Source organism: Meles meles, chromosome 2 (assembly GCF_922984935.1).
Source record: "Meles meles chromosome 2, mMelMel3.1 paternal haplotype, whole genome shotgun sequence".
NCBI lineage: Eukaryota > Metazoa > Chordata > Mammalia > Carnivora > Mustelidae > Meles > Meles meles.
Genome location: NC_060067.1, coordinates 152,898,730 through 152,911,669, shown reverse-complemented (window position 1 = coordinate 152,911,669; position 12,940 = coordinate 152,898,730). Strand labels below are relative to the sequence as shown.

Here is a 12,940-nt window from a genome sequence, read left to right as displayed (position 1 = left end):
AAATATACACAGAAAGCATAAGCGCATGATAAAGTGCTCATCGTCATTAGTCATCAGGAAAATGCAAATTAAAGCCACAATGAGAAACCATTACACACCTACTAGAATGGCTAAAATTAAAAAGACTGACACCACCATATGTTGGTGAGGATGTGGAAAAACCAAATACTCAAACATCACCGGTCAGAGTACAAATGGTACAACTACTTTGGAAAAATGTCTGGCAGTTTCTTAAAAAATTAAACACAAGATGTAGCAATTCTACTTCTGGCTTATCCAACAGAAATAAATGCAATATTCACAGTAAGACTTGTATGAGTATGTTCATTGAAGTTTTATCATAATAACTGCAAACTGGAAATAGCCCAGGTGTCCACTGATAGAATGGATAAGCTGTGGTCATGCATACAATGGAACACTGCTCAGCACAACCACTGAAATACCCAACAACACTGATGAATCTCCAAATATTAAGCTCAGTGAAAGAAGCCTTATACAAAACAGTATATGGTTGTATGGAAGGGGGAAAAAGGGGAATAATGGTTGCCTTTGGGAGATACAGGTGAGAATTTACTGGGAAGGGGCACGAGGAAGCTTTCTGGGATGATGATAACCATGGTTCTATATCATGACAGAGTTTTGATGCACAGGTATATATGTTTATTAGAACTCATCAGATGATACACTTAAGATCTTTGCACTTCATTGCATGTAAATTTACTTCAAAAGAAAACACAGTGGACTATATTTGGAAAGAAGTGTACTGAAGCCTGCAACGTGTTCTGAAATACATAAAAAAAAAAAAAAGAGGCATCCATGGATGGGTAGAAAAATGGATAGTTGGATAAGTATGTGATAAAGGAAGTACTGCAGAATCCAGGTGACAAGCATGTAGTGCTCACTGAAAAATTCTGTATGTTGGAAGAAATACAGCAGCTAATACGACTGAGACTGTATTTTAGGTTGGACTGACAAAGTTAAGGATCCTGGTCACCATCCATGAAAATCTGGTTGATCAAGGGAGGAAGCAAAAGAGGTCAATATATAAAGTGAGGGGTGAGGAATATATTAAAGCCAAAGCCCAGAAACGCAAGAAGTCTGAAGTGTGCCAGAAATAATGCCCAGGGCAGCAAGGAAGAAAATAATCACTTTCAAGCCCTCTGAAGTTGCTTTTGCTTTCTTCCTAACTTCTGCAAATTAGGAAACTGTCTTCTAGGCCTGGTACCCAGCATTATCTAGCACACCAGCTTTTCCAAGACACATAAGGACACAGCTGGGGGATTTAAAGTCATTGATGAGGGGCAAAAAGAGGAAGAAACGGAAATGAATTAAAAATTCCACTGGGAGAAGGTATGACTCACCCACTTCTTGATGGGTAACCACCCTTTGAAATTGCATCTTTTAAAAACAGCCAAAAAGCATTAAAGATTGAATGTAAAACTGCTGCTGGGCAGGACTGATTAAAAAGGAATAAAACTATTTTAAAAGGTTATTCTGAGTTATTTGGCAATATTTGCATTTCAGTGAATGGGTGACTCAGATCCTACTGCCGGTCCTTTTCATCTCCAAGCTATGATTTTTAGAGGACAACAGTCACCAGAAGTTGTTGCTCTCTGGAGACAACTGGGAGTTTCAGTCTAGCTGACAGAAATGAGTGATTATCACTTTGCTTGATTTAATGCACCTTGACAGAAAGCACACCTGCTTTGTCCTTGAACTCTTTTGCTCAGCTTTCCAATTTTTCCATTTGCAAGGATAGAACATACTTTTTGCTACTAACTTGCTGTAAATAGAAACCAGGTTCACTCTGCGGTGCTTTTCCTTACCTTAACTTTTAATCTTTTAAGTAAAAAATAAAATTTTGATCAGGCTTAAACATGGCTTAAACTTTGATCAGGTTAGACACTGGATAACAAAGGAGGGTAACATGAGGTAAATACGATTTGAATGAAGACTTTTAACCTTAAACATTATTATGGACTCATCTGTCACTATATAATTTTTAACTTAATTTGAAATTAATCTTTTAAATTAAAACCTCTGCTGTGCTAATTAAAATTAGTGTTGTGTATTTGTACTCAGCAATAACAAACTAATAGCAACTAACATTAAAACAAACATGTGGGCGCCTGCGTGGCTCAGTGGGTTAAAACCTCTGCCTTCAGCTCAGGTCACGATCTCAGGGTCCTGGGATCGAGCCCCGCATTGGGCTCTCTGCTCAGCAAGGAGCCTGCTTCCCTTCCTCTCTCTCTGCCTGCCTCTCTGCCCACTTGTGAGCTCTGTCAAATGCATAAATAAAATCTTTAAAACAAACAAACAAACAAACAAACATGAAGCTCATTACTTAACGCCTGGGAGAGGTCAGCCACACTGGGTAACCCAGCCAGTCTTCACAAATACCCTCGGTGCAAGAGAACATAGAAAACAGAGAGGTAAAGAGCTCATCCAAAAATTTTTTAAGAAAACACATTATGTCCAAAACACATCATCTCTGGGCTGCTCTTTATTTCACAAAATGTTAACATTTGAAAATGGTCTTCTAGGTCTCTAGTTCTATATCACAATCCAGACAGCGATTTCTTTAAACTATATAACATTTCCTGAAAAACTAAATGCCAACTTTAAGTATGGTAGCAAAAATGTAGTAGTAGCAAAAAATTTACCTCAACAAAATAAACAAGATACCACAAATTAGCTTCTTCCAGATTATCTCATAAAAGTACAGAGACCAAGAGAAAAGAACAAAACATGTCAAATGTAGGTTGCCATGATTCAGTGTAACATTCATGGATGGTTTTATGGCTCCCACATTGTACTTTTATTACTTCCCAAGAGCCATTCATGAGATCTGTTGCAACGAAGACTCAAATCATATATAAATTTTCATCTGAAAGTAAAGTGTTTGTTGCCCTCTTGAGGCAAATTCAAGAACAGAAACAAAACACTGACTTTTGGCCTAGTCCATTACAGAAAGAGGCTTCCTTCTCCAAAGGGCTTTTTCTACAAACCTACCATGCTCTGAAGCTGGATAGTTATAATATGAACTCTATTTTTACACCAATAACAGACAACTTATAAAAGGCACTAGAACATTTCTGCAAAAATAAAGCTAAAACTTCATACTAAGAATAAAGCAAAAATTTTAAAGTTTCAATTGATAAAAATGTCAAACTAGCTGCATCCTAAAAATTAATTATGCAGATCTTCAGTTAACTTAGCTCATATAACCCAGGAGACTCAAACTATAGACTGCGAAAAGCTTTGTGGCAAACTTTTACGGAGGTTGGGAGGGTGGGGCAAGTCCAAGACAGTCTACTCAGTTCCACTTAGCAAATAAGGTGTTCAACATGAGAAGAGCTGCACTGAGAAAAGCGTGTGTAATATCTAAGTGTGGGTAGAAAAATTCAGTGGTCTTGACAGATTGTCCTGTTACAGAATTCTCAGAGTTAAGTGAATTTTAGTAATTCTGAAGTACAGTTGCCTTTCAATGTCTTGGGGCTTTGAACTAATTAATGTTGTTTCCTATCAAATTACATTTTATTCTAAGCTATCACCTGATTTTCAGTATTAATAAGAATGGGTTGGACTACATTATTCCTCTAAAGTTTCAAAGATTTCAGTGTTTTACTAAGCATGACTTATATTCACAAATGATCAAGATTTCAAATAAGCAGTAAAATTATGGTCATCATCTCATCTTCCTACTAAAGATCCTATAAGAGGAAGAGATCACACCAGCCAGCTGTTATTAAAAGTCTAGATTCATGGACATAGAATTAATCCATTACATTCTCTAGAACCAATCAAAGTAGGTTCCTCACACACTCTCCCAGTTGCTGAACTCTTTAAACAGATCTCTCGAGATACCCTTGATAGCTAAGGGGACAGGGAAAGTAGAAAAAAACACAAAAAGTGTCCCTAATCTAAGAGGTTGCCCTGTCATTAGCTGTCAGTATTTCACCTACAGACTGATCATTCATTCAAAATGCATTCACACATTTACTTATGGCTACTATGTACATGCCAAGACCATTTTATTTATAATAAAATAATTTTCATTCAAATTTTGGCTGCACTTACTACTCTACAAAAAATTCTCTAAGAGGGGCACTATTTGAACAACTTTGTCATTACCTATGTGACCCTCCCTCCCCAATATAAAAGAAAAGCCAGAAAAAAAGCCAGAACACAGGAAGAGGAGTATAAAAAAAAAAACTCCAGAGAGATCCTATTTCTTCCAATATTTTGAAGTTCTAATGATGTACACACGTGTGCTCATATACACATAGACACACACACTCTCATACATTTTTGTATCTAGCACAGTTTCTTGCATTAGAGCAAAGTTCAGGCTCTGAAAGCAAAGCTGCCTGGTTTCACAGCCCCACTTGGCCACCAACTACCTGTGTAATTTTGACAAGTTGCTTAAATCTCTGTACCTTAGTTTCCTTACCTGAAAACAGGGGTAGTTTACATACTTAACTCAGGGTGCCTGGGTGGCTCAGTTGGTTAAGTGCCTGCCTTTAGCTCAGGTCATGATCCATGGGTCCTGGCATCTGGCTCCCTGCTCAGTGGGGAGCCTACTTCTCCCACTCCCTCTGCTCCACCCCCTGTTTGTGCTCTCTCGTGCTCTTTCTCTCTCAAATAGGTAAATAAAATCTTTAAAAACAAATAAATATTTAATTGAAAGGTTTACTGTAAGTTTTTAAAAAATGAATACTTACCACAATGCCCAGCACATGATATACAAACATGAATGTCCTCCTTTATCCCCATCTCCCATGTCCCTTCCTCCTCAGCTCTAATGCCCGTAATAACCATCAACCATCACTCTACTATCTCTTCCATGCATTTACATTTTCTAAGCATTTATACACATGTCCCTGCATTTACATTTATGTGCATGTACACAAAACTGATGGGATCCATACTGTAAGAACTGGCTCTAAAAATTGCTTTTTCACATAGTATATACCTCAGAGACCAATAACTTTACCATATTAGGTGATCTTATCTGTCTGCATGGCTATAAATGCCATGTATAGGTTGATAACCCCCAATTTTGAATTGCCAGCCCAGATGTCTCTTGTATAGTCTACCCAAATCTCCACTTGAATGTACCTTAGATATTTCAAACTTAACATATCCAAAATAAAATTCTTGGTTTTCTCCCATATACCTGTTCTGTCTTTTTCGTTTCAGAATATGGCCCCACCCATCAACCATTTCCTATAACCAAAAGTTGGGTATCATGCTTGATTCTTTCCTCTTTCTTACCCCCAATCCAACCCAAAGTCCTGTCATTTGCAACAATAAAACAGAGTTCTAATCCATCCTCTCTTCTCCATCATTACTGCCACCACCCTCAAGTGAGCTATGATGGACGTAATAGTCTTCTATCTGGCTTCTCACTTTTACTCTTGTAATCCTCCAATCCATTACCCAGACAATAGACAGAATGACCTTCTCATCAACCTGAATGTGTCACTCTCCTGCTTAAAACCATCTACTTTCTACTGCATTTCAAATAAAATTTTGGCTCCTCAAAAGCATTATATTCTCTGGCCCGTACGTACTTAACTCTGCAAGCTCACCTTACGATATTCTCTCCTTTGTTCACTGGAGTCTAGTCATAGTGGCCTCCTCTTTGTTCCTAGAAGACCCCAAGATCTTCCCCATTTCAGTGATTTTTGTCTTATTTTTCCTGCTCTTGGCCTGATTATTCCTTATTCATTGGGTCTCAGCTTAAATACTACCATGTTGTTCAGAGAATAATCTTGGTCTTTGTCATAGTAGTCTATTTCTACCATAGCATTCCTGTTTATTTGTTGAACTAATAGAAATAAGCACCTCAAGAGTGAGGACAACATCCTTATTCCTAGTGCCTAAAGCAGTGCACAACATCTAGTGGGCCCTCCATAAACACTGAGTAAATAAGAGGGAACAGTATACAGTAATTAACTAGGTTTTCCTGAAACTTCTGAAAATAAAATCTACTTTAAAACCTATGTTTTAAATAACTATATACAAAACTTATTATTCTTCTTGCTAGAAACTGAGATATGATATATCAAAAGAATGTATAATTCTTTTTCTTTTAACTACAATGAATAAATCATCTCATTCATGAACAGAAATTATTTAGTAGTTATTAATAAATTATTAAATAATAATCACTTGTTTCATTGATTTCATGGCAGCCAGATGTTTTATATAAAGTGTGCCCTTAGTGCTCTTTTTGAGTGGTTTAAAGACTCAACTAGTTTAGTTTTAGTTTAGTAGTTTAGACCAGCCTATGGTTGAAAAGCCTTCAGTGATTTTATGAATCGTTCTTTCTCAGAGGATACTAATGTCAATGAACCATATGCACTTATTTAAAAAAAATAATTTTTTTGATGAAAACAGTCCTTTCCCACAAATAGCCATAACTATGAATGCGTAAGGTGATGGATGCTAATTAAGCTGACTGTGGGGGCCATCTCACAATATATCTAAGTCTTTATGCTGCTCAACCATAAATTTTACAATGCTGTACATCAATTATATCTCAATAAACTAGAAAAAATATATTTTAATTATACCCATCAAAGATATGCAAATAAAATGAACAAAATCCACCACCCCACCCCCGCACCACCAAAAAAGAACTAGGAACATAGATGTAGAGCAGAAGGAATTCTCAAAGGCTGCAGCTAGGAGAATAAGCTGATAACCACTCTGGAGAATACGGTAAAATAAGAATTTCTTACTTGACTGCCTCGTAAATATTGTTGGAGGTATGTCCTGATAAGGCATCATGTAAATTTCGAATAAAATAATCTCTGTATTCTTCTGGAAGGGCCATAAATGTTCCACCCATCACAATAAACTCCACTTTATCCACACTGTGACCAAGTTGTTTTAACTGAAATACATATAAATTCATCAGCATTAGACACAGTCAACTACCCTAAGACGACACTGCGAATTTCTAATTTTATTTTGTAGCGTTTTCATCAGTATAGTTTAAAAATGAAAAGCAATTAAACATATTTAGCAAATTCTGTGGATTAAAAAAATAGACTGGAGTCTGAAAGGAAAAAAATTACAGCTCATGGAGGGAAAGGGAGTGTATATATACCACATCTTCTTTATCCCTTTGTCTATCAGTGGACACTCGGATTGCTTTCATCTTGGCTATTGTAAATAATGCTGCAGTAAATAGCGGAGTGCATATAGCTTTCCGAATTTGTGTTTTTGTTTTTCTTTGGGTACCTACCTAGTAGTGGGATTAATCATATTGATTTTCTATTTTTAATTTTTTGAGGAACCTGAGAAATTTAAATACCTGTTTTTAAAATTTAGAATCTTGGCTTATTATGGTTGACAAAATGAAAAATCTGTACTATTCTCTCCCCTAGTAGAGAGAGATACTGTTTCATATTTTATCAATCAGACTTTGATTTTCCTTTTTTCCTCCAGAGAGCAGTGCCACCTGTGCTCATAATCTTCATAACTGATTTAAAACTTTAAATTTTTGATTTAAAATTGCCTTCTTAATTTTTCTTTGTAATGTAGTATTCTTTTTCTTCCATTGGCATCAAGTCCTGATTATGCTGCATATAGTCATCTTTTTTGTCCCCAAGGCTTACTGCAAGTTCTGACATTAAAATACATAATCAATAAATATTATATTGCATATTTTATTGTATTATTATATTTACCCTTCCTGCTTTCTAGTTTATATTCTCCATGTTTTTAAATTTCCACGTTTGTTTCTGAAAATGGCAAATAACAATTTATGCATATGCATATCTTTATGTATGTAAATATTCATATATACAAATGCATGCACACGCAAATACGTATTTGAGTGTGTATGTAAGTTGTATACACACACACACACACATAAAGAAAGCTTTCTATCTGTGATTGTTTACAAGGGATACACAACAAAATCATTCTGGTAGCTTTTTCAAAATATCTTGCCAGAACCCTAAACCACCCTTAATTGAACTCTAGAGGTGAAATGCTGGCATATGTTTTGGAAAAGATACTCAGGTGATTCTAGTACATTTACAGTTAAGAATCACTGCTTACAGTAATCTTTTCTTTTTTTTTTAATTTTATTTTTTCCAGTGTTCCAAAATTCATTGTTTATGTTCTACAGTAGTTTCCAAATCTTTTAAAACCCATTTCCTTTCCAGTAAACATAAAAATTTCATATGCTATTGAAACATTCTAAATGAATTAAATGCCACAGTTAAAAAAGAAACTGAAGCAATGGTCAGTTTAGAAGATGCTTTTCTAAACTATGTAGGTTCCACCCAGGTGGGGGTCCTTTCCTACAGCTGACAATCGTGATCCACATGTGCTTGGGCGACACTGAAGTGAAAAATCTGAACTGGCTGGCATTCACTAATACTAGTTAAACAAACACAGAAATGATTTAAGGACATGGATGTACTACTTTCCATTGGAGATTTTGTAGTTGCCCTACAAGATGTCACTGTAAAAATTAGTGGTCACACTTTTTTAAGTTGGATAAGTTAAAAATATAATTGTAAAAAAGAAAAACTATATTAACGTTCAGATTTCCCAAACAGAGCAAGGCTGTTTACACAGGACTTGTTTTTAATTGGTTATACTGGAGTATAATTTACATACAATAAAATCAATTATTTTTTAAGTGTACAACTGGATGAGTTTGGCTATGTGTTTAGTTGTGCAATTACCACCCCAGTCATGATACAGAACAATTTCACAACTCCCAGAAGTTCCTTGTACCCTTTTGCAATCAATTCCCTATTCCAACCCTGGCAAACCAGGCACGATACTTTTTATGTGGCATATGGAAGCAAATATTCAATCCATCCACCTACTCTCTAAGGACTTCCACACATCTACATCTATAAATTTCATCTGGTAAATGAGTTTGTACAAGTTGAAAGAAATTTAGAGAATATAAAATCTTAAAACAATAATAGAGTCATGAAAGGAAGTAGTGTTTCTGACCTTGCTGGGTATTGCAAATTAGTCTCCCTCCTTCAGATGGATATTTGTCTTTCCAAGGGGAAAGACACTCTTTTAGTTATTTCAGGTTCAACTAAAATCAAATAATAATACCTTCAGTATACAAAAACCAAATTTAAAAATGCTTTTTAAAAACTTACCTGTTCTATTCGGTGTCTTGTCTGTAGGTAAGGGTCATATCTAGCGCGGATAGCTCGCATGGAGGTTGGCTAAGAAAAAAAGAGAAAAATCTCCTGCTGGGCCCACATTCAATAAAAATAATAAGTAGTTTCAAAAGGACTGTATTAAAAATAAACTTCTTTTGTGCTCCTTCCTTTTTCAGTCTTGTTAGGGATCAAAATAATGTTCTGAATAGCATCTGGCTAGTTCCTACCCCACTGTCTTAAGTATCTGACCAGCAGGGCATCTCCTTGAATCATATTTATCTTTGTGTAAACACTTATGAAACCTCCAGGGTCACTTTCTGCTGGAGCAGAAAGGGGTGGCTAGGGGACAGAAATGAGAGGGAGCTTTTTCACTGAATAATTCCTTTTGTATTTTTAACAATTTGAACAATGGAAAACAAGTAAAAAGTGAAATGCCATATATAAGAAAATGTACAGTGGTTTGCTGGCTGCTGACCTCTTCTGAAGAGGCTGACTGCTTCAAAAGCCTGCTTGCTGTTCTCCTGCTTGCACCCTGTCCTTACTCTAATCCTTTACCCACACAGCATCAAATGATCTTTTAAAACCTTACACTGGAACAGACCATCCCCCTGCCTTCAACCATAATGGCTTCTCATGACACCTATAATAAAATCCAAACTCTCTGAGCAGCTTACAAACTCCCTATGTCATCTGTCTTTCCAACCTCATTCTTCCCCTTACCCTTAAGTCCTGGTATACCCCACTCATTCCTGCTACAGCTCCTTGTTCTAGATATCCTCTCCGTTGGGAATGTTCTTATTTTCCTGCATAGCTCCTTCATGTCATTCAGGACTCAGTCCAAATATCATCTTCTCAGACAGTCACTTGCCAGCCACCAAGGCTAAAGTACTACTCAGCTTCCACAGATCTAACTCTATTTTACTTCTTGGCTTAGCATTTACTAGTACCTGAAATTTTCTCTTTCTTGTCTATCTCCATTAGAACGTAAATTCTGTAAGATCACGGACCTTGTCCATTCTTCACTGCTGAAGAGGCAGTATAATGTGGTGTTGAGGAACAAAGAATTCAAAACCTGGCTCTGTCACTTATTAGCAGTGTGTCTCTGGGCCAGATGTTTAGGACTTCTAAGCCTATTTCCTTATTCATAAAACCAGGATAGTAATAGTATGTACCTTCAAGATGCTGCTATATGGTTTAAAGTTGTAAAGCACTTGGAATAGTTCACATATATAACAAGTGCTTATATTAAGTATTTTTCTAGTGACTAGAGCAATATATGTAGATAGTCAGCAAATATTTGATGAATGAACAACTTCTATCTTCAGGAGAAAAATAAAAAATTAAAAAATTTAAGAAAGCCAGTACTTCTACGAGTACACTTTAGGTCAAAGTACAATGTTACACTTCCTCAGGACGACTTCACATCACTTTACCTCATATCCAGTGTAAGACTGGGTTGAATATTCAAAATCTGAATCAGGTCCACCAGGGCAGTATCTGCCAATACAACCAAAGAACGATGTCAGATACAAAACTCAGTTCAGCAGTCTAGATCAAGTATCTGCAGTCTCCATAAAATCCCGAGAGCAAAAAAGCTTCTTTCAAATCCTAAGAGTCTATCTTTGCAGTATCTACAATTAATTTATTTCCTATGAACAAGTAAACACAGGAAACATATAAGGAATATTATACGTCTACATTATTGTAGTCATTTTCAGAATGTTGCAGTCATTGTTATTTTAGAGGTTTAAGCTTTTAGGGACAAGTAAGAGGATTTAAGTTTTCCTAGGTTTGGAATGATACTCACAGTGCTCTTGGTAACTATACTTAGGAAATCCTTTCTCTCATTTAATCTTCCTACCCAGAAGCATGCATATTCTTCTGCTTATTTTTCCTATTATCTAAAATTAAGATGTTTAAAGGTTATTTATAGGGATAACTTTGTAATGAGACCTTTCTGATCCAAACTCATTTTAAATTTCTGACATTTAGAATTTAGGCAGCTCATATTTCCATGTTTCATTTATTAAGTTGATAGACTGTCACTCTTGAGTTCTATAACTTGTGTATTTTTTTTGCTTACTGCAACAAATTAAAATCATTTTTAAAGCAGTGAAACAGGGGTGCCTGGGGGGCTCAGTGGGTTAAGCCTCTGCCTTCGGTTCAGGTCATGATCTCAGGGTCCTGGGATCGAACCCCACATCGGTCTCTCTGCTCAGCAGGGAGCCTGCTTCCCCCCCCCCACTTGTGATCTCTCTATATATATCAAAAAAAAAAAAAAAAAAAAAGGCAGTGAAACATCCTATCAATGGCTGCTTGTTTCAAAGAACTAACTTATGAATCTACTGAATCAAAGTTTTAAATATTAACCAGCATACACTGTTTAAGATTCTAGGGGATTAACTAATTCATTTAAAGTACACATGCACACAACTTACGAAAAGCATCCACACTTACACACATATATTTCCTGTAAAACTGATGTGTGGGCATCTGTGGGGTTTGCACATCACAGCCACAACAGCAATCTACCAAAAAAAAAAAAAAAAAAAAATTAATAAAAAACCTATCATGGAATAATGAATATACAATCCTGGAGAGTGGCTATCTCGCAGAAGGAGGGAAATGAATGCAATCAGGAAATGGTACATAAGGAAAAATAGAAAAAAAGAAAGTGGCTCAAAAGGGGCTTCAGTGTATCTGTAATGCTGTATTTCTTAAGCTGAGCAGTGGGTGTAAGGGTGACCTCTTTTCAGTGTTTTAAATCTCTAAAATACACAAATGTACTTATATACTAGCTTGGATTATATTTTACCTATAATTAAGTGAAAAATAAGGAATTAATAATTTTCAAAGTCAAAGTGATTCCATTCTCTCACTCTCTTTATTTTACTAAAATAGTCTACAAGAAAAAATTACTTTATGCAATAACGATATAAATTATATCTAGGCCTAATCTTTGTAACTCAACCTCCTCACGGAAATATTGGACCTCAATATTTGGAGCACAGTATTAAGCTAGGAGCTATACTTCAGAGTGTGTGCAAAATATTCTCAGAGGGGCCTGCCAGAGCCTTCCTGATCTGAGGACAGTATGTGCCTCAGAAAGGGGGTGATGACAGAGATAGAAGTATGGTTACATATGCGGGGAATTGGCCAAATAAGGGTATAGACTAAGGTGAATGCAAGCCAGGTTTCTTAGTATTGGAGAAGGAAGTTATAAATATGAAAAGGGAGAGAACTTGGATATGATGGAAGGTACTGCTGTGAACTCACAGTTTTCAGTAAGTATACTCATATACAAATAAATATAAATGCAAATGTGTTATGTATATGTGTGTCCACATATGTATGTATGTATACATACATATTTCCTAGCTTGATTCACTGACATGGGCTAGGAGCAGCAACACCCTAATATCAACGAGTACATTAGCACTCAGATCTTGGTTTCTAAATACCCTTCTCCACTGAAAAAAAAAACAACCCAGGGGTCTGTGGAGAAACAGGTGATTCCAGACATGGAGCAAAGAAAGGACAAGATGAACCTGGAACATTTTATTAGGACAGAAAGCTAGAAACCGCTCGAAAAATGATGGGGACATTTTAGAAAGACACAGAAACCAGCCTGAAGGCTCTCACTGGTCAAATCAGGGATCATCTGTAGTCAAAATAAATAATGATAGTAATAGATTATAACCCATCAAATTGGAAATCATTAACCCATTCATACAAATAAATGAATGAGTAAACTGAAAATGTGATAAGGAATTCAAAGTACT

The 12,940-nt window shown here is 36.1% G+C and overlaps 1 protein-coding gene across 3 annotated transcripts in view; it reads right to left on the bottom strand.

Annotated features, from left to right (window-relative positions):
- The window catches only part of ELP3 (elongator acetyltransferase complex subunit 3), a 103,360-nt gene that overhangs the window by 71,465 nt on the left and 18,955 nt on the right, over positions 1 to 12,940 (bottom strand). For all 3 annotated transcript variants that reach the window (XR_006817499.1, XM_045998561.1, XM_045998559.1), the window contains exons 4-7: positions 11,616 to 11,686; positions 10,592 to 10,655; positions 9,153 to 9,221; positions 6,750 to 6,904 (exon numbers count right to left, since the gene is read on the bottom strand). Coding sequence is in view for 2 of the 3 variants with exons in the window: in XM_045998561.1 (XP_045854517.1) it covers positions 6,750 to 6,904; positions 9,153 to 9,221; positions 10,592 to 10,655; positions 11,616 to 11,686 (359 nt within the window). In the remaining variant the exon portion in view is untranslated. The remainder of the gene's footprint in view (positions 1 to 6,749; positions 6,905 to 9,152; positions 9,222 to 10,591; positions 10,656 to 11,615; positions 11,687 to 12,940) is intronic.